This window comes from Tinamus guttatus, unplaced genomic scaffold, assembly GCF_059628265.1.
Source record: "Tinamus guttatus ecotype Peru unplaced genomic scaffold, ASM5962826v1 Tinamus_guttatus_pri_ptg000155l, whole genome shotgun sequence".
NCBI lineage: Eukaryota > Metazoa > Chordata > Aves > Tinamiformes > Tinamidae > Tinamus > Tinamus guttatus.
Genome location: NW_028288689.1, coordinates 4,455,341 through 4,477,629, shown reverse-complemented (window position 1 = coordinate 4,477,629; position 22,289 = coordinate 4,455,341). Strand labels below are relative to the sequence as shown.

The 22,289-nt window shown below is 38.5% G+C and overlaps 1 protein-coding gene across 2 annotated transcripts in view; it reads right to left on the bottom strand.

Moving 5' to 3' along the window:
• TENM2 (teneurin transmembrane protein 2) overlaps nt 1–22,289 on the bottom strand; it is a 415,827-nt gene that overhangs the window by 368,568 nt on the left and 24,970 nt on the right. For both annotated transcript variants that reach the window (XM_088522621.1, XM_088522622.1), the window contains exon 2: nt 11,275–11,550. In XM_088522621.1, coding sequence (XP_088378747.1) covers nt 11,275–11,550 — 276 coding nt within the window. The remainder of the gene's footprint in view (nt 1–11,274; nt 11,551–22,289) is intronic.

The window sequence follows — 22,289 nt, the reverse complement described above, 5'->3', positions numbered from 1 at the left end:
TTTATGCTCCTCTCTCACTGATGCACGTCACAGTGCCAGCACGCACTTATTCCACAGCACTTGTCTACAGGTCCATAACAGACTCCTCAAAGTACTGGGTGTCTTCAGCTCTATGTCCATACTAATTTCAAAGTCACTGCCTAGTTCTCTTCTTTCCTCTTGCACAAGTTGGAATATCTTTATAATACCTTCCAAATAATTTATCACATAGTAAAGATTTTAAAAAATCATTATCCTTTTGATCTAAAAATCCTTATATTTCAACTTTAATATGTTCTTTTGAGAGGATCTTTCTGGAGAACTTGCCATGTATGTTCTATTCCTGTGAGACATCAACCAGCAGAACTCAAGTAAGACTTTAGGAGCTTCAAACCACATTTAAAATTGTTTGAAAAGTTTTGTTAGTAAAGAAAAACCTCCACTACTTTCATGATAAGAAAAATGAGAATACTACTGCAATACACATCACACAAGAAGACTAACAAAAAGGAAATATGTAAAAACAATATTTGAAAGCATCAAAATTTACCGGCACAGATATAAATTGGAACACATCTAACCTGTGAAGTTCTTTCATGAACTAGATTCAAATAAGCAGGGATAAAAATACAGAAACATACTGATCTCTTCTGACCATTTTCCTAAGATGGTCATTATTTCCCTGAGATGTGCTGTTCCTCCATTATTTTCACCATGCAAGGAACTCATGGCATATAGGAAGAAACATATATATACCCCTCACTTAGTACCTTCATCCCGTAACGTTCTGCTATAAAACACACTCTAAAGCCATCACATGATAAACAGTACTAGCAGATTATTTGGAACCACATTAAAGCCTCAAGCTCAAGGCACTATATTGTATTAAAAAATACAGGAAGGGAGAATGTATGTTCTTCCAGGCAAAGACTAGCAAATGGCATAATATATTTACCAAGTGAGAAAATAATTGGAGAAATATATGAAGAAAAATAGAAATATGAATTGAAATATATAAGTTAATCTGAATCATTAGGGTATTGACCTAAACTGCAGAAGACTAACAGTTACCTGGTCTCTCTCCTATGAACGCTATTGTTTATAACTATTAATGTTAGTAATGATGCCACTGAAATTCCCATAATTTCAAGGCAAAGGAATTTCCAAGCCCTCCCGTGCTTCAGCCTCTACGTTAAAATACCATAGTACTGACTGTTCCCTAAATAGTTCCTCAGAGTCCTCAAAACAGCTGGACTGAGGATAAGATAGAAAACACTGATTATTAATCCCAGCCTGCTCTGGTTATAGGTCAGTCTTTTAACTTTTATCATAAGTCTCATATTTGTCCTTCTCTCTTCTCTTTCTCTCCCTCTCCTATAAAAAAATCATAATTGTAATCATACCATACTGCCTTAATCTGTAATGATATCTATGAAAGTAGCACGTAATAAACCCACTCACCCCCTTCTTCCCTCCCCACCAATCTGAAAACATAGGAGAGGCCTTCATTTAAATTCATAAAATCCAAATGCTCATTTGGAAAGATTAGAAGGCGCTCCGTGACCTGAGAGCGCCCAGGCTGCGCTCCATTGCGCATACAGGGCACATCCATTTTCTAAGTACGTTATTAATTCAAAAATAGATGTCCACCAGCAAGAGGACAATGACCTCTGATTGAATAAGATAGAGAGCAGGCTTGGTGGTGCGTGAGCACCAAAAATTCTTTTTCTAATCTGTATATATTTTTTATAATATAACCATCCTTAAGTACTGTTAGGAATGTAAAACTGTAGGTCAAGAAATAAAATAATCACAAGAATAAAAATTGGGTAAGAATAAGAAGGATCTTGAAGTATGCAGGAACTATCTAGAAAATCATTATAATAGACATGGCAAATTAATCTAGATGGTAAGGATTTGGAGGAGTTGCCCAGGACATAGTGAGAGGACTGGGCACAAAAGGTTTGTTATTTTATTATTTATTAGAGTAAATTTAGAGAACTACACAAAGGAAGGAAATGGACTGAGTTATTTACATCCGCTATTAGCTTTAGAAGTAATTGCAAAATGCACAAAAAAGACAAGGCTCCATGTATCCGAGTTTGACTCTTCTTTCCTTCATGTTTTTTATTGCAACTATTTTACTATCACCTACTCTTTTGTTTCTACTGCTGGGGGAAGTTATAACCTCAGATTTGACCTAATCTTTCCTTCCTCCACCTTCTTTCTCTTCACTGTACAAAACAGTTCAGAAAACTATTTTACCACAATCTTTCCTCACAATGTTTTACTTATTATAAAAAAAGAAGGAGAGCTGCTACAGAAACTCCACTCCGTTATATAACCGCATCCATTTCCCTGGTTTCCATCTTCCTAGTAGCACTGTCTAACATAGCTTCAAGCTATAGTGTTGTGTGGGACACAGAAATATAGCATACCAGTCCTTTAAAAAAATACTTTTGAAAAAAATATTCTAACATGCAAATATGAAAACTTTTGCCATAAATCATCCTATTGAAAGTTTAGTAAATAGAGATGTTATATAGAAAACTGATAAACCCATTTTTTTTTTTATCTAGTATCACTCAGAAAAATAAAAAAATAATCCCCCAGGATTACTCATTGTTACAGCTCATGATCTGATGAAACAGAAGCTGTATTTTCACTCTTGAACACTAATTTGCTGTTGAGAGAAGTCCCTTAACCATTTGTGTGAAAAAATCCAACTGCTACCTTTCAATATTTCTGAATGACACTCATGGCTCCAAGCAAACAAATGATGCTCACATATTGTGTCTTGCCTACAGGCATGTTGTTGTAATTGAATGATATTATGCCTTCCTGCAAGATGGTATCTCAGTTTCCATAGGGCAAACATGGCAAGCAAGTATCAGTTTCCATTGGCATCTTGAACTTCCTGGCAAATACAGTTTCATCAGCTGAAAGTTTCTCCTCTCATATCAGCAATACCCCACCGGAAAGCCTAAAAATAACTTGAATAGATATTTAAAAGCTTCAGAATCTTTTCCCTGAATTGCTGCTTAGGTTAAAATCTGGTGCAGAAAGATGTCTTTTAAAGGCCTTCCACACCAGATGCTCAATAATTTAAAAATAAAAATATGGTGATCCCCTTTTAGCTATAGGAAAAGAAGCCTAATTAGTTCATAGGTTCATTTTGCTCTCAAGAATGGTTCCCTTGTAAATTTGGGAGCACATGGAAAATACTGAAGGGAGGAAGCTATAAAAATGAGTTGAGTCTAAACACTATCTGAAATACTATGTGTACAAGAAGGAATACAGTTTCTTAGTCTAGGGTCCAGGTTGTGCCAACCTCTCTTTAGCCTGCAAACCCGGATAATCACAAGAGTGCACACAAGCACAACATCCAAAGGCTGCTAAGCAATTCTAGGAAAGGCAGCTGGAACTGGATGCCTTGAAGAGCCACCACAGAGCACATCGGACACTTCCTTTTGAAGTAGCTATATCTTGCTTTAACACCCTTCACAAAAACTTCTTCCGACAGCAGCAGTGCTCTGCGCCGCAGCAGAAAGCATCAAGAAACTTGAGGTGACTTTCCCCGTTGGTCACAAAACAGTGACCTAGAGCTTGTATGCAACTACAGTGTATTTTTATTTCCTGAGGTGCATTCACCAAACCTCAACCCAAGTGGATAACCAGAAAACAGTCCCTTCTTAGGATTCAGTCCAAGGCACTGCTCCCTTTCCTCGAGGCCACAGTACCTGGCAAACCCATCGCGCACACCAGGCAAGCTCTGCTGCCAGTCGCGTGCACTCTTCTCCGTGCAGCCACTTCCTCTAGCCATTGCTCTACAGAAGTGAAGTTAGAAACAATACATCGCCCCAAATACACAACAACGTGGAAGACCACAGCAATGGCACCCTCTGGTGACAAACAGTAACACATTATAATGAGATCAAATATTCAGCCTGCAAAAAAATGTTCAAAATAGTTTCCTGTAACATGTATTAGATGGAGCATATTCCTATGCAAAGTCACAAAATATGAGTAATTTTAAAAACAGCTTTAATTATTCTTCTCTAGCACTCAATGTTTTTGAAAAGGCAAATTCTTCAAAATACTTCAATTTTTCCATTGGCCTTTGAAGGCTTTGGTTGTAGTCTGATGTCCTTTAGCCATCAACAAGATAATCTAGAAAATATTCCCCTTTATCATAAGTAGTACTTAGTACCCACATATGGCTAAGATTTGAGCATAGTCTCTGTAGTGCTACCAGTTTAAGATGTTGAAGAACATGAGTGAAAGGTGTGTGAACCACAGACTCAATAGACAAGTGCCTTGGAAGCAGACAGGCAACTACTTACAGCAAATCTTTAATTTGATTCGAGAGGCAGAACCTCAGTCTCGTTGAAGCACTGCCAATCATCTCTGTAGCTTCTTAACACAACCATGTCAGAGAGTCAGCAATTTCAAATGCGACAGAAATGCTACAGATTCAGCTGAACGAACATATCAAAGTATTTCCCTTATCAATAGCGAGAAAGGAAACTGTCTACCAGCCACAGAGGCCTAAACTCACTGTCATAAAATCCATAAAAGCTTAAATTAAGCGGAAATTTGTCTTTAATCCATGCTAGATCCAGTAAATTCAAAGCAAAGAAAACAGTGTTTTCCAAAATGCTCATACAGTATCTAAAATAACAAATCCAATTCTTCCAGGACGTTCTGAAAAAAATAAATTGCAGAAAAAAAAAATGCATGGGTAAAGATAGATAGAACTCAACTTTCTAAATTCTATTTCCTTTCCTATTATACAGGGAATGGAACTCATTGCAAGTTTACATCATTTTTTGCTTGAGAGTTATATAAAAGTTTCTAATAAAAAAGAGCAATGTAATGAAATAATTACAGAATTATTTAATTTTCAACAAGTTGTTTAATATACAAACACTGAAGGTTTGGCACCAAAAGAGGTAAGGCGGAATTTTTGTATGCATTTGCTAACTAAAGGCCATATATGTCTGAATGAAATGTTATATATAAATATGACCTCAGCCATTATATCAAATAGATGGTCTTAGGCAAGTCATTACATTACTTGAAATGGACAGCAAGCAGAGTGTAATCAAAAAACATATCAAATGAAATATTTAGAAACAGCATTAATACTTCAAGAGCCATATGTGTTTGGGGACATACACGTATTGCAAACATTGCAAACTGGCATTCATTGCACATGCACATAGAGTTCATTGGTTACACACAGACCAAGCTGCGTAAGTGAATGGTTGACTACAAAATGTAGCATGTACCATGACCTAATTAAGCACTAATCAGTGAAATATGCAAGTGCTTGCAATTAGGAAGATAACTAACGGTGAAATACGTGCTACATGAGCCAAGGTGCCAGAAAGAGCCTGTGGTAAAAATTCACAGCCTTATGAAAGAGAAGACATAAGTGAAACAAATTCAGTGCAGGCCTTCTTGGGACATGGGCTTCCACTTACAAGGCAAATATAAAACACACGTAATTCACTGTGATTTTGTTAAAGTACATGAGCAGCCAAACCTTCTTAAGGTTTATCACCCATCAGCTACTTCTAACGGATTCATTACCAAGCTGGATTAACTTTATCAGATACACTTTTTTGCTACAGAAAAAGTATAAAAAGGCATTATTCTAATTCAAATATGCTTTGAACAAAGGCACTGTTGCTTGCTTCCTTAGGTCACCTATGTCATCTAAGTCTGCTTTATTAAAACTAATAATTGGCAAACTGAATAATGTGATGTATTTAAGTTCTGTGAAATACAGTTTCATTTCTCTCTAGTAGATGGAAGGTCTTATAATTAAAATATTAACTGAAAAAAAAGATGGTTATTTTGAGATAGTTTTTTTCAGAAAGCTCTCCAGGTAGCACCCTTCACATGATGCTTTTGAGATACTCCCTACTGAAATGCTTTCTTCAGCTATTCCAGGCCAAAGGAAGCTAAGGGATTATTGGGATAAGGAACCTCAGGAGATTATAACCCCAGCTGCCGCAGTATTTTCCAGGTGGCCTAATTCACCAGGATGTACTTCTAATTTTCCTCAGTTTCCTGGCTAGATACTGGATTTCCTTTCCCATGCTTCAGTACCTGATTTCCTTGCTTCATGTGATAGTGCTAGAGGTTTTCGCAAAATCCAGACAGATCACCATTAAGAAGTAAACTACAAAACAAGCAACAGCTTTATCTAGGTCCTGGTATATGACACATGGACTGAAAACAGAACGTTCAGGATTTAGGAGGCAGAAGATGGCATTTACTGTGGCAGAAGCACTGATTTCAGTGGCACCGCACGAATGGGACAACTGACAAATTTACAGACCCTGACGCCCTGGCTCAAAGGAGCACGCAAGGTCACAGACACCTACAGTCTACGTCCTGAACGCAGCCATGCCTAACAGACTGGAATTTTTTTTCACACTCCACCATTTCATATGCAATCTAGAGGGCTAGAAACACACACATACCCAGAATGAGATCCTGCTGTATACCTCTTTGGTCAATACTGAACTGAATATTAAAACTCATGGCTCCTGAATTGCTAAATTCCAGCTAAAAGCAACTAAACATCACCAGACATTATTTTACCCCTCCTCGGGCATCCACAGCACTGCTCTGGACAATATTTATCTAGGTATTTGACATTTGTGCATGTTTACCATCACTTCTTACTTCACCCTCCACCCCGCCGACTATACTAGGGTGTCAATTGGTTCTACTACAACTGTTACAAACACTTAATAGTTTTATATAATGTCCTTTCATACTCCTGTCTTGCATAAGATATTAAGGTTTACCAGTATCGTATGCCCATATTTGTCCTTAATCCCACACCTATCCTATCATCCCATCAACCCTGAATCCCAATCCATCTCCTCCTGCACTGGATGGGTAAACTATGTACCTGGACTAAACTATCGTTGTTGAGTAGCAAGTCTTTAAGTCACTCCTACTAGTCAATTCCCTCATTAGGAAACTGCTTCCTATCTCGAGTGCCCTCAGGTTTTGAGAGCATATCAAAACTGAATCCTCTTAAGTAACGGAGCTTTGATACTATGCTTAATGACTTTTAAAATTTGTCATTTACCAAGTACTTGAGAAGCTTTCCTAAAGAGATGGAGCACGCCCGAGCACAGGCTAGCCTCCCAAGCACTTCCTCAGGCAGCCGAGCTAACGCGTGACGTACAGGATGCCATTTTCAGAGTGGGTGACATTTCATTTAACTCCCAGAATTTCCCTTGGACCATCTGGACACCTTCGCAGCCATGAACAGATCACACAGTTATAGGAGCTCTTCCTTTCTCCTCTTGCAGATCCGTTTCCTGCTGCTTCCCAGCTACCTGGATTGATCTATGGGACAGGATGGTGCTGCTTCCCCTGATTATACTAACAGGTGAAATGAGCACTGCCTGACAAAACACACTTGGTCTATAGCATCCCTGCTTCTCCTTGCACACAAAACACAAGGGATTTACTACCTCTAAATGATAAGGGTGTTCCATCTTTTTTTTTTTCTAGCTCAACTAGAGAGTTCCCAAGTCTGCTCCAACTGTATGCTCACTGTTTAAACTACACCTCACAAAAACACAAGTACTTTCATAAGGCTAAAGTAAGTATTAGAGGAAGTATTTTGGTTTCATGGCCTTTAAAAAAATTAATGAAGAACCTTGTTACTGACTCATCCAAATTGAATTCTGTCCTCAGCTAGAATAAAACTTGCTATGTGCACATTGGTCTTATTCACAAAGAGCAGTATGGATAGCACAAAATCAAAATCTGCTGAGTAGAATCACAGGCTCACCATAGCCTTTTCTGAAAATTTTCAAGTGTGAAACAAAAAGTCGGTGATTCAACACCATCCTGGGAAAATCCCAGATTATGGATTAGGCAGTGGCATAAAACTGAAGCAACAATACAATATGAGGTCAGTTGGAAATCCAAGTTTGGCTCTTTTAAGATTTACCTTACATAAGGTAATAGCATTTTCCAACTTACTATATGAAACCACCGCTGAAAGCTTCATAGTACGGAAAAAAAAATCAAAAATAGCTTGTCTATTTATAAGACTCATGAAAAGCACAAAACACAAACGCACATAAAAAGTTCTAATCTTATAAAAAAAAAAAAAATACTTGCTCTCCAAAAAAAAGGGAGCTAGAGCACTGTCAAAACATGATCAGCACCTAAGCTCAACTGTGTATCAAATAGGAAAGAAGACAGTATAACTGATGGCAAATGCTACCTTTGGAGACTTTGAAATAACTAGTTGTGATCTAATACATGGCAGTGGGAAGCCCACCTTCAGGAAGCCTCCTGTATATCCATTTATTTCATACATATGAGTCCCCAGAAAAATTGTCGCTGCAAAGCTAGTGCATGACATAAAAGCTGAGCTGTATTTCTAATGGTTCATTTGGTTTTCGCTTTTGGACATACCATTTGAAGACACTCATCCACTTAAAACCTCACATCTGGACCTAAGATGTTCCCTAACAATTTGATGATAGACTTGCTCTTACATATTCCCATTACTGTGACTCAAAAAGATCATCAGAGAGACAGCACGAAAGGCATGATATGAATTTAGAGCCTAAGCCAATGTAAATTACCAGAGCTGCAGATAAAAAAGTGTTGCCTTTCACACTGGATCCTCAATAAACTGTTTTGATAGGAAGAACTTTAGTATGCAAAGGAAAAGAGTAAATTTAAATGAAGTTTACATTATTTGAATTTACCTATAAGCATTTCAAAAACATTTCAAAAAAAATTTGCACAATTCTAATTTAAAGTAGATCATATTAAATGAAAAAGTGAAAAAAATGATCATGAGTTTTATAATGGATTTGAATGAGCACAATTACTGAAAAAATCATATTGGTAGACTGATTTGTAGCAATTAAACCTTCTTGGGGTCCTTCGGAGAAGCACTAAAAGCGCCAAAATTGGCAAAACAGAGTTGTTATTAATATAAATTGAGAGTTTATTTTGAAAGGCAATGATATAACCTGTGATTAGCATCTCAGTATTAAAAAACATAAGCACCCTTTGGAGCTTACATACTCTTTTACCATGCAGTAGTTGAACACTGTTTGGGGGAGGGAAAAGTGTCCACAGGACTTTAAATAAATTCAGTGAAATCGACACATTACGGGTGTCCCACTAATACTGCTAGGCATAAACAGGTAAAATCTCATAGTAAGAAATATCTTGTCTTACGCCAGCACCTCTTGCAAATCTGAGAGCGTACCAGAGAGCGGATTTCTCTTGACGTCCAGATCCTTGTTACTTCCTCTTCAAGAGGAATACCTGGCAGCTTATCGATCTGCTTGGGAAGGACGTGGTGTTTATGATGTAGGAACTCACTGCTGGGCACAAGTGTGAGAAATTAATGATGGCTCTGGTAGCGTCCACACTGTGGTGCTCAACCAGTGGGCATCTGTCAATCTCTATCATAATACTTCCCAAACTTCATAAAAATCAGTGATGTGAAAAAGCATTGATTTTTGAGCTAGCCAAGATTTGTCAGAGAAAAAGAATAAAAAGTTTACTGAATTTAACACCTTCGTGTACATAATAGTTGCTTCATACTTGTGTGATTATTTTTCAACCAAACATACAGAAACCGTTATCACAAAAGCCTTACTAAACAAAAATGAATACAATATATTTGTTTCTTGTGGGCTGCTCCATCATGCCCTTCTTTCCTTTATTAATATCACAGTTTGAAAAATTACCTCTTCAAAATGCAATCACTGCACTTGTAGTTACTTACTAATTCACATATTTACAAGGAGGACAACGAAATGCCAACCAAGGGGTTTTTTTTATTAGTGACCACAACATCATATAAGTAGGTGCCAAGATTAAATTTTCTCTGAAAACGTAAGGCACAGCGCATTTACTGAAACGGAGACTAAGTGCCAGTCATGATACGAGAAGTTAATTCAGGCCACCAAAATCCACCTCAATTGCTCCATAAAACCAGAGTTTCATTAGTCTGATTTTTTATTTGAAATAATGCCTTATCAAAACCCTACCAAAGTTGATAGTAGTTGTCATAATTTTCAGTGGTATTATTAAAAATATTACCAATCATAGATTTTTCTGCAAAAATATTTGCTACCTCATATTCACTGTTATTACTGAGTCTACATTCCCTCCTCAGCTTTGAAGAAGATATGCATCCTGCTATGTCTATGGAGAGGAGATATTACTTGAAGCTGCAATTTAAAACACACAGAAAAGGATGCTGCGGTAAACAAAATCAATTGTAAGTTTCTGTACATATTCAGTTTTCCACTGTCTGCCTCAACAACCACTTGCTTGGGTTCCTGGCACGTTTGCTTTGTTCAAACTGAGACACTGTCTGCGGCTGCCAGGAGGCGCCTAAAATAAACCTGAAAAAAATTATCTTCTGAGAGGCACCGGGAGGTCTGGAGCGCACTAACGCACCAGAAATCCCGTTCTGTCACAGGGAGCTGCTTGCACTGGTTGGTATCAGCTACCTGAGCATATCCACCGATGATACAGTGTCAGCAAGATTCCTCCCCCCTTTTCAAAATGGAAAATACTGGAATGCATCACTAGCTTGGTTAATATTTAAAGTTAAGTCAAGTTCCCAGTTGCCACTGAGGTTTGACACTCTACTGGAAAAATTACACCAAGTATATCTTAGTCATCTACTTTCATTGAAATGACATGGCACAGAACCTACCCTTATTATTTTGAGAAATAACTGAAATGTGGGTGTTGTGTCATAAGTGATTTGCTTTCTAAAAGCCTCCATACTTACCAATAGACAAATACCAACACAATATTTTTACTGAACTTTGAAAACTCTTAAAAATACAGAAAAAACTTCAGTCTAAATGTTACAAATTAACCCTACTGTTATAGTTACTAGCATATTGAAAACTGCTATTACCACATTATGCTGAATAAAAATCACATACAAGAAACTATTTTCTTCTGTGAAGCTGTCCATGCTTGCCAACATCCATTTTAATGTAATCTTCTATAAACACGAGCTTATGTAAAAGATTATTGCCAGGGAAGTAAATTTTAAGATACAGCAATCTATGTTATGCAACATAAATGTATTAGCATTTCCTGATATTGGTGGAAAAAATAAAATATTGAGCAATTTTAAATCAAGAAGAGAAAGAAAAGAGGAAAAAAAAATCATTTAAAAGAATATTCATGTATTTTAAGTATGATTACACATTCTTAGGCATGTGCATTACGATAATATGGAAAAGAGAGTCCTACCGTTCTCCTCGTCGGACTTGTTGTCATTGTCGGAATCGGTAAGGGTGAGGGCCGAGTTCTCCCGACTGGAGAGGCCGGAGCTGCGCCGGGACTTCATGCCCCTGCCCCAGAGGCGTATGGCGTGCTCGGGGGACATGCCGCCCTCCGTGTCCGAGTCGGCGTCCGAGCCCGTGCTCAGGGAATAGCCCTGCCGCAGGATCCCTATGTCCGAGCAGTAGCCGCTGCGGTGCGGGGAGGGCTCGCAGATGCCGAGCTCGGCAAGGGTGAAGTTCGTACCTGGGAGGACAGTTGGGAAACAAACACGCAAAATTAAATAAAGTCAGTTGAATGCTGTGGAATTGATCTGAAGCTTGAAAGTAACAGATCTTTTAACTTATCTCAGCTATGCTGCACTCCGAACCCTTGTGACTCGGCGGGTACAGTCACTCATGTTTCCTAAAGCACTCAGGAAGGACAGAGCTGCTCTTAATGCCACTTACACATTCTTAACGCACAGTTAAAAACATGACTTAAAAATAATATATGGAAAACATCCACAAGTTTCTGGAGCTGTCTAAGTTCTGCAAAGCAGAGTGCATTCAGCTTCACTGCGCTGGACCAGAAACGAGGAATACAGACAGACAGACATCCCTGGCAGAACAGCTGCCAATTATTCAATGCATTATTAAGCCAAACTCTACTTAAATGCCTATTAATAAATAATTTCAACTAACTGCAATTCCTCTGAAGTGTCCCAGTTGGGCCAAGGCTGAGCCAAGGCAGATTGGGCAGCATTAGGCACGTTTAGGTGCTCCGGGGCTCTGCCGGGCAGGGCTGCCGGGCCGGGCGACGCCGGATCTGGCCGGCTGAAACCAGCTACGGGCGGCCCAAGCTGGCCCCACTCCAAACAGGAACCGGCGCTAACTGCCTTTGATTAATGGAAAAATGCAAGTTTTAGTCACATGCAATTTCAGTGAAATGCAGCTAAGAAGAGCTAGATGGCTTCAAATTTTCTTAATAATATTTGTAAATTAACTTGAGATCCAAAGGTGAAAAAAAAAATATATATATATATTTATATAAATAAAATCAAGCCGTGCAAAATGGACTGTAAATGCTGGTATGAACTGAAGTGCATGTGTAAGTTAATATATAAATAAAATGAAGCATGAACTGTGCACAAGTAAATATACAAATAAAAAGGGATATGGACTGAAGTACATTTGTGCACAAGTATCTTTGCAGGTAAATAAATATACAAATGGCCGGTAGTGTGAACTGCTGTCCACTAGCTTGGCAGTTTCTGACCAACACGGGTCAAGTGCATGTTAGTATTTGGGAGATGTTGAAATAATTGCAGGTATCACAACAGCAACATTTTCTCATTTGATGGTAATTTAAAATGTCTAGAAATATACATCAATTAGAAATACATTAATTAAGCTGTCTTACATAGAAAATATTTGCATGGTATTCTCTAGAATATAACAGCCATTAAATGCCCAGATAATGTCTTTTTAATCAGCGTTTGGTATTGACATCAAAACCTGACTAGAGCCTCTGATGAAAAAATCTGTTTTCAGAAAAATTCTCGCTTCATTTGTCCGAGACAAATGGCCAAGGCCTCAGAAGTGGAAGGAAAAGGTGCAGCAGCCACAATGCCCTTCATCCACGGGAGCCTTACTGAGAACGTGGCAAAATGCGGCCAGCTCCTGGAAATACGCAGGGGTGTATACACACACAGACACAGCTGTAAGAATGCAGGCATCTTTCATATTTATATACAGCTATGTACACCTCCTCTTTTCTACAGTGCCCCTCATTTTACAAAATCTGTTTCCTTTCTTTAAATCAGATGCAAATAAAAACATTCTCTAGAGCTTTTCTTCATCTGGATCAAGAAACCTACAGGCCTCGTCTTCAAATGAGCCTGTCCATATCTCTTGAATAATACAGGAATCACTAGCACTAATAAAACACTTTCACTTAGCCACAACTGTGTATCAAGGTATTAAGGGCATTAGACGGCCTTCATAAATTCAGGCAGAGGAGAAAAACCGTACTACATGCACAGCTCTTGTTACGCAAGGATTCAAGAGCGGGAAACTCCTGCTCTTACTCTGCAAATAAAGCGCTTCACCCGAGCAGTGAGGACATCTAAGTCATTTCATGTCTGTTCACAGGACACCAACTCAGTCCTCCAGATTTTCCATCTCTACCACCAGAAACCAGCCCCATCCTCTGGGGAGCGCCCAGTCTGCCATTAAGATTTAGCATCTCCTTCGAGTTCCTACTTGCAGCTCAGCAAGGGATTAGGAGATGAAGCAAATCGAGACCTGGCAGAACTAACCGCACGCGAGGAAGGTAACGTTACCTGTCGCTGGGAGTTCGATTTACGCTGCAGCATGTGCATAGAGGGAAATCTGGCCCATGAGCTGAATAAAATGTGCTACCAGTGCTAGCAGCCAAGCAGAAAGCCAGGCCCTTTGGTGTTACATGGCATGTTCTGCCTCTAGGTTTGCGCGGTGCTGGAAAAGCAACTACACAGTAGTGAAACTTCACTTGCAAAGAACCACGGCACTTGCACATTCACAGCTTAAGGGCGTTTCCTTTCAGATTCTTGCAGCATCTAGCACATGGCTGGTGACACTAACTGAAAAGACATAAATAACATAATCCCCTTCATAGGGAGGGAAAAAAAATGCACAACCTTTCTCTTGAACAACACACCACAAAACAAGACATTCATATGGTTGTTTGTTTTTTTCACAGGCAGCAAAACTGACCCATCTCCCTCTCCCCAGCTCCCTCCATCCATGCCTGCAGAAATCACTAGGGCATTTTACATGGTGTTTAAGCAGCAAGACACCTTCAATGTGAGCTTTTTCATTAAAGAAAAGCTATTAATACCAAATGCTCCTTTCAGGTATAGGTAACCTCTTGTGCAAAAATAGACTGGTAGGATTGTAGTTTATAAGAAATTTAATATAATGTAATATGCTTGATCATTATGCCCATAATATACATGCTGCGAATACTTTCCCAGTAGAGTAGAAAAACAGCTTTATTGTGAATTTAATTTACATATTACTAATATATCTTTTAAGCTTGTTTCCTTTTACAGCAATTTACCACATAACTTATTACATATATAAATACTCACTGAAAGTGTGATTAATTCAGTAACGCGCAATTCTAGTTATTATCTCCACTAAAAATAGCAAGCATTACCATATAAGCAAGGGCCACTTGCACCTAACCTCTAGGCACAGGTTTCATTCAGTCTATAACGAACTAAAGGAATTGCCATTTTAAAGATTAATCTAATCCAGCTGAGATCACCACAAGATGCCTCGGAGGACACAAGCTGAAACCGGTAACGCACAGATGTGGTTAAGTTTGCCTTGAACTCCAAGTCAGCAGCTGGAAACTGGACTAAACCTAAAATCAAAAGGATAAATGCCACTTACAATCTTTCTACTGTAATCCACTCTAAGAAATCAACCTTTTCATATTCATATACATTTCATATTCATATTCATTCATTCTGTTTTTTTCCTGAATGATTTCTGATGGCATAAGCACCACAGTTTAGAGAGCACCAGTATCTGATAGGACCGCTACTGGATTCTCCAGACACCCTCCAAAAACTTCAGAGATATAATACTTTTTGTATTTTTGAATTTTATTTTTTTATTTTACTGAAATTACAACCATAAACTAAAATATAAGCCCTTTCTTTTATAAAGGCTATCTTTTTTCTTTTTTCAATATACATTGATACACTATACATATTACCATACTGTATCTTTCTAGTGACTTAGATATACATAAATCAAAGGTACCTCTGCTGTGCAACATACAGGATTTTTAACTACTTAAACACAATAGTCTCTATGATATATTTAATATTTGCATGAAACATGACTGGAAAATTCTCTCTCAACACCATGTATATCATAGTGAGTGCAATACTCCATTTCTGACCCAAAAAAAAAAAAAATCAGGAGAAGGGAAAGAAAAAGATAAGCTCCCTTTGATCATGATGCCCCAGGGTGGAGGAAAATCCTCCACGATTCAGGAGGCTGGATAAGAGGAGACACTGGTCTCCTCTTCCACCCCAGAACTGCAGCAAACTGCAGGCAGTTTCAGAGCTAGGTTTTTCTCACATTTGTAACATTCATCAAGCTCATATAATAGAAAATAGATAATAAAATTAATAACTACACTGTTCTATTATAGTAATAGGATTATTACTAATAAAGTAAGTAGTATTAAAACATTTTTCTGAACTATTTTCCTAATTCTCTATCCCTTTTTTCCTCACAGTATTCTTTTAATCGGTGTGGGTAGTAGCTGCTTTGGGACAGTTCCCAACAATAAAACTGACTCCTAACACCAGAGAATTGTTCCTATGGAAAGAAACCTTAACAACAACCGAAAAGCTATCCCTTGTTCTAGATATTAAAAAAAAAAAAAAAAAAAAAAAACTATAGTGGGAGGGTTGCCAGTAGCAGGCTTCCTCCATGTGTATGCACATTGACTGCAAAATCAGAATTTGCAGGTGACTCTTTAAAGGTTATTAAATTCCATCTAGTGCTAGTCAAGAAAGCTAAACGTGTGCAAACAATCCAATATGAATTTTAACTGCTTAAGGGTAAAAAGCGCTAATTTTGCAGAGAATAGTTGTGACAAATAGGTCAGAAAGTGCATTCACAGTCTATAAAAGCAAATGATGCCTGAGAAGATGCGAGGCTACCAGAGAGATCCCGAGCCTGTCTCCGAAGCGCAGTCAGCCAAGCAGCACACGCACGCGCACACCCCCTGCGATGGGAACACTGGCTACAGCTTGGAATATCCATGCACACTGGGAAATTTTGTCAGGATTAATAATACACCAGTCTCCAGGCAACAATTTTTTCAATTCAACAGAACCATAATAGTTTTCTTAAAAGTGAAAATATCATCTGTCAGCCTAAGTACTTTCTGGAGAAAGCTGACTACAACCAGCCACATGCACATTGATTCACAGACAGACAAGATTCCAGCACACTGTTTTGAATTTGAAAAAAAAAATCTAGTTTTTACTCACTAACAACAACAAAATCCTTTAATTTTCTATTTTATAATCCCCTTGCGGCCTTGCTGCTTTCTAACTCAAAGATCACTGAGCCTAATACCACGATACAGGTATTTCTGAACGTTGACAGGAGCGACCTCTATACTTAAAAAAGAAAACAAGTGCTTAGAAAAGCTCGAGCTCACACTACTATACAATCTTCAGTTATTTGGTCAAATACTTCTTGTGCAAAAAAAAAAAAAAAACAAAAAACCTTACAACAAAACTAAAAACCCTTCACATCTTGTTCAGTGACATTTAAGTTACTCATTTGCTTTAACCCTTCTCATTCAATTTTCAAAAAATCAGGCTTTACATACCACACAGGATCAAAAGATCTACAGAGAACACAGTGTTATTAATTACTTCACACAATTTTCCATGGGTTTCCTGGAGGTAGCTGCTGAGAACACCTCCAACACTAGTTAATTTACCTTCACATCCTCATGAGATGAGATGGTTTTATCCCGATTTATAGCATTTAAGGGAAGGAAGTGGCAAACAGAGCAACCTCTTTCCAGCATGCCCACTACTTTGTGCAAAACTTGTAGTACCTAGAATTTTGATTTCTTAGATCCCCTTATGATGATGAACTTTTTTTCTTTTGCTCATACACTGTTTTAGGGCAAAGCATACATATATCTTTTTCTCTTCAAATGTCACTATCGACCAGGAATAAAATAGGATTGGGGAGGACAGGGGGAAGGAGCTAAGTGGCAACAGGACTAATATTTACTCAGGTCGGCCCAGGCTCAAAAGCAATCCTGCAGGGTAACATCTGACTTGCTTAAGCAATCTTTCATTTCTTGTAATCTTTCAAACTTTTCCAAAAACTGAGTAACACTAAAAGGACAACAGCTTAACTTAGCACAAAAAAAGTTTTTTTTGGTTTTCTTTTTCTTTTTTTTTTTTTTTTCTCCTAGAGAACTGTCCGTCCAAAACTCCAAGGAGGGAAGGAGAAGGCAGTATGCAATTCTGTAAGCAGTCTGCTCTCGTCCACTCCTTTGGCCATCTGCATTCCAACTGGTCACACTTGACACATCAGTTTAGTTGAGAAAATGCTCATGCAACCCCTGCCACTGCAGGCAAAACAAGGTATTTTCTCCAGCATCACTCTCAGAACCGCTCCGTTTCCCCCATCTATCTACTCTCCCAACAAATCAACCCGAATGGACAGAATCCATGGAAAATTTCGGCCCAAGTAGTTCAATCTAGCAAAGCTCTGAGAACAGACTGTAAGAAATGCAAGGCACACTCAAGCAAACATGACACATTACCATGCAAATAAGATCTTCCTTTCTCAGGCTGCTCTCTGTGTATCTGCTTATCTCTAACAAAATGCACCATCTATCATCTAGTCAGCAACGGCTGGTTGTGGCCAAGAACAAATGGGAAATCCACTGGGTTTTGTGCACTAAGCATGTTCGGTGCATACCTGTATTTGCATAATATGTCTCACTGCAGCGAGGGCTTCCTGGGCAACCTCCAGCAGAAGGCAGAAAAATCTGCTCATTTTAGGACTACCTAGGGTCTAGAGACTCTTTGAGCACCAGCAGTCACCTAACACAATCCTAATCTGATTTTCTGCACTTTTTGTAAAAATGACAAGAAAACATGAGAAATGGTTCGTATTTAAAAGCACGACAATGCTTCCTGTCTATCCAAACGGGACTGGAAATGCTTCTGCTGACGCGATAATAAGACATTTTGGCATTCTGAAATTAGTTGTGCTACATTACTCATGTCAAAATACATTCATGCAAGTAGAAAGTTAACAACTGGACCATTGTACGGCATGGGGGACTAGGAGAAACCACCTTCCTCATCCTAAAAGGGGAGATTGAAAGCAACAAAAACCACAAAAATGATGGCTGGGAAAAATAGCATGAATACTGTCCTTTTCATCTGCAAAGTTGGGTCAACAACACTGCACTAATACAACTGTCAAAATGATCTACTTGGCTCCATAATGATGAATAGTTGGGGTAAAACACAGATGCAGAGAGCATTCTAGAGCATATAACAGTACTTAGTACTTATAACTTATATGCTCTAGAAACGTTGTCAACATCATGATTTTCAATGACTAAAATCCAGGTGCCAGCACCTTCTCTTATCAGCAGCCCAGAAAGAACAGAACATAAAACTTGGCAAGCAAGAATGTTCTTAAATCTTCTGTAATATTCTACAGCACTTTCCAGCTCTAGCCAAAATACCCTCAAATAAAAAAAAATATTTTGAGCTCTTTCATAATTTCATTTTTGAATGAGTTCTTATGAGGAGAATTCGAAGAGTATGTTTTCTACTCTCAGCCCAAATGTGACCAAGTATATGGAATAATTTTATGTCAGTTTCCTTACAGGAAATCGTCAATTTCTAGATCAAATCCATGACAGAGGCATAAAATTAACTATGTATATAATGCAATTTATCCACATAAAGGTGAAACCATCATGCAAGAGTAGAGGAAGAATTATTTGCACATGGCTTTTTCATGTTAAACCACCTGCTCACTAGCATCTGAAAGTATCTGCTGCCACACTTACATAGCTTTTCCTATGAAAGGCATCAACCACAGCTCTCCAACAAACTCCCATTTCCAAGATGACACAGCTAAAAAAAAAAATACATACTAGATATGTACAAATAAATACATATATATATATGTATATATATAAAATTAGGAGAGAATGAAGTGCTATCCCATTTGAAAGCAGATAGTATTCAATATCTTTAGCTCCTATTAGTACATTCAAGGCACAGCTACACTCATGTCATACAAAAGCACAAGAATTGAACTGTGGTACAAATAGAATGTAAAAGCTTTGTTTCCATCTCTAAAAAAAAGTCAATAAATATGGTCTCTAAGAACAGTCATTTGCATTCCAGCCTAGCTCATGAAGATGTCTGTTTCCTGTTGTACAAGCATTTTAGATAGGTAGCAAAGAGATAGCGAGTTCTCTTTGGTCTCAAGAAAAAAAATCATTGTCCAAAAATATACAGACATGAGTGCTTGTGAATAAACTCACTCTGCAATTAGCACTCTTGACACATGAATCTGAGTTCAGTTTAAGAAATATCTCTACATGACAATCTCCAGGAAACTGGAGATAAATTAGCCGGCAATAATCTGATGATTAATGAAAAGCCTTTTCTTACTTTTATTTGTTAATCAAGACCTAAAAAGCACTAAAGAAACATACCACTGTTCTTGACAAATAAACTGTATTTGCAAGAAACAGTAGAAGTTACAGGTAATAAAGCTTTCATACCTTCATAACTGTTTAATTGGCAGCCATGGAAATAACTGAATCAGCTGTCATCAGAGATGAAACCTTAATTGTTTTCTTTTATACCTTGCCTCACAAGTTTGGAACATGGATACTCTATATTTTATGAAGGTCCCCAGGCACATATAAAGATTTCTCAGCACTAGCAGCTGTCAGCTGTTTAGTCACAGGGAGCTTCTTCATTGTAAACATCATGTCAAGTAGAAATAATGGCAATGTAAAAAGTGTCCTGCACAGTAGAATATAAGATCCTCTAGCCATTACTCAAGCCAGAACCGCCGTGTTTACAGTCTGAATGATGTTGCTCGCGACAGGTTTCAGAAGGGCCGGGGATGCCAGCCTCCAGTTCTGCATTTCTAACCCTGCCAGGAGCACAACCAACAGGAAGGGCTTCCAGCAGGGGAAGAAACTCATCTAAAATGGAAAGAGCTGTTCACGATGAGTTTAATAAAACAGGGTTAATTTTTTTTTTTAAACACTCAACGAATCTATATAAACTTTACATCAAACTTTAAGGATCATGTAATTAAAATCATTTGAGCACTACATATATTCTAATCAGACAGCAATGAAAAGAGAACAAGTGCTTTGAGACAGGATAGCTAACTGCAAGGCAGACACAACCACATTTTCCTTTATTCACCAATTCCACTTATTTTATGAAGAGATCAAGAAACATCTTTATTTATTTGATGGAATTATAAATTGCTTTCAGCTTTTCATTTTTAATCCTAGGAAAAGAATTAGTTATTTCCACAGCCAGTCAGTTGTAGTATTATAAATGGAGCAGTTGGCACCAATTCAGATGATTATTGGTCCTGAACTTTGCTGCAGAGGAAACACCCCCCCTTCCTGCAGGATTGCTTTCCCCTGTCAATGGCTGCGCTGTGCAGGCTGCCGCGCGGCCGAGCAGCGCGGGGAGCGCTCGGAGCCCTCCCTGCCGCGGCAGCGCTCTGCTCCTCAAGGCTCTTCCTCTGCTCCCTCACCAGCACACAAGTCTGCGGCAGTGCTTTAGAACTGCACTTCCAGCACTGCAAAGTTGAATTTGGTATTATCTGTTTGGAAATATGTTTCCGATTTTGTAAAATTCCTTTTTTTTTTTTTTTTTTTTTTTTAACCAACAGGGCTATTCCTTGACCCTCTGCTATCCTACGTCCACTTCAGCCCACAATTTTACAGCCTTCTGGCATTGACTTTATTTTCTTCAGGAAAATGGAAGTGCAAACACTCTAAGCTATGAGTTTTCCTAGTGCACGAGGAGGTGATGCTAAGTTCATCACAATTAAAAACGATTTTGTCAAATCTTCTTACACGTGCAGGGAAAACATTGACCCTGCTTTTTTATAAGTACTCATTTTGGCTTTCCTTTATAAAAAGCAATAGGCAAAAAAGACTATTTTAAGAAAAAATAAACCGATTCACTCAACGCCAACTGAAAAAAAAAAAAAAAAAAAAAAGGTTTTCCTTATTGACTGATCTGAAAGTTTCTGCAGATAGTCATCTTTTTGTTTTTAACATAAGACTGCCTAGGGGAAGAAGTACAACACACTGGCTAGTCTTCTGGCTAATCCCAATTTTCGTACATTTTTAAACATGGAAAAAAAAGTGAAATAAGGGAAAATAACTACCAATTTTTCAAGTCTTATGAGCACATACAAAACCTCCAAGCAAGAATGATCTCTGTTTGTCTCAGTGAAGTGCTGACTCCTAATGATCATTTAAATATCATCAGTAATTCATTAATTCCTTGCTTACCAAAGCAAAATCATGAGGCAGATGAGGGAAACGATCTATTTAACTGTTTTCCCATTTGGGTCTCTTAGCTGGGTGCTCCTTAGGAGACACCGCTTTGCTCCACAGTCTGCTTTCTATAAAGACAAGAGCAAAGATGAAAGCTGAACGCTCAGGGACTCCAGGACCACGCATTTTTTTGTGTGTGTGTATATGTTTATATATTTAGATATCTGTGTGTGTGTGTATGTATACATCTATTTATTTATATATATGTATGAGTATACATAGGTTCTTTTTTATACAAAAAAATCTAGAGCAAAGTAACTTGAGGAGTGAGGCAAATCAGGACTCCACAGATGCCGTAGCTGCGCTGTTGTCTTTATTAGCAACTTTTTCGAACGCCATGACAAGCAGATCAGAGGCCAGAGAAGCTCAGCAGAACCTTTCTTGATGTATTTGCAGTATTTGTACATCACAGAGGTACCACAGATCTCAAGTAGATTAAGTCAGGGCTTTTGTGCACAGATATTAAAGCCTCTTCCCCAGCCTTCCCCGCCAAGCCAGCCTGGGGCACTGCGGGCACTAAGACGCCATTTCCTCACTCACCTTAACAGGGTCAGGCTGTTTCTGCAGCCTTCCCCTTGTCCCACATCACTCAGTCTCCGGAATACGTCCCCCTTCCCAACAGCTCAGCTGAGTGTAACAAACCTGCCCCTTCTGGTACCAAATCAAACACTAACGCATCTGATGCGGATTGGGCCCCTAGGTTTACATTTAAACATGCACACAAGACACCATTACTGCTACTTGTTTCATGCCTACTGCAATGTTACTATACTGCTCCCTCCAGAATCTACAATCCTATAGCCTTCAACAGGACCTGAGCTATAATC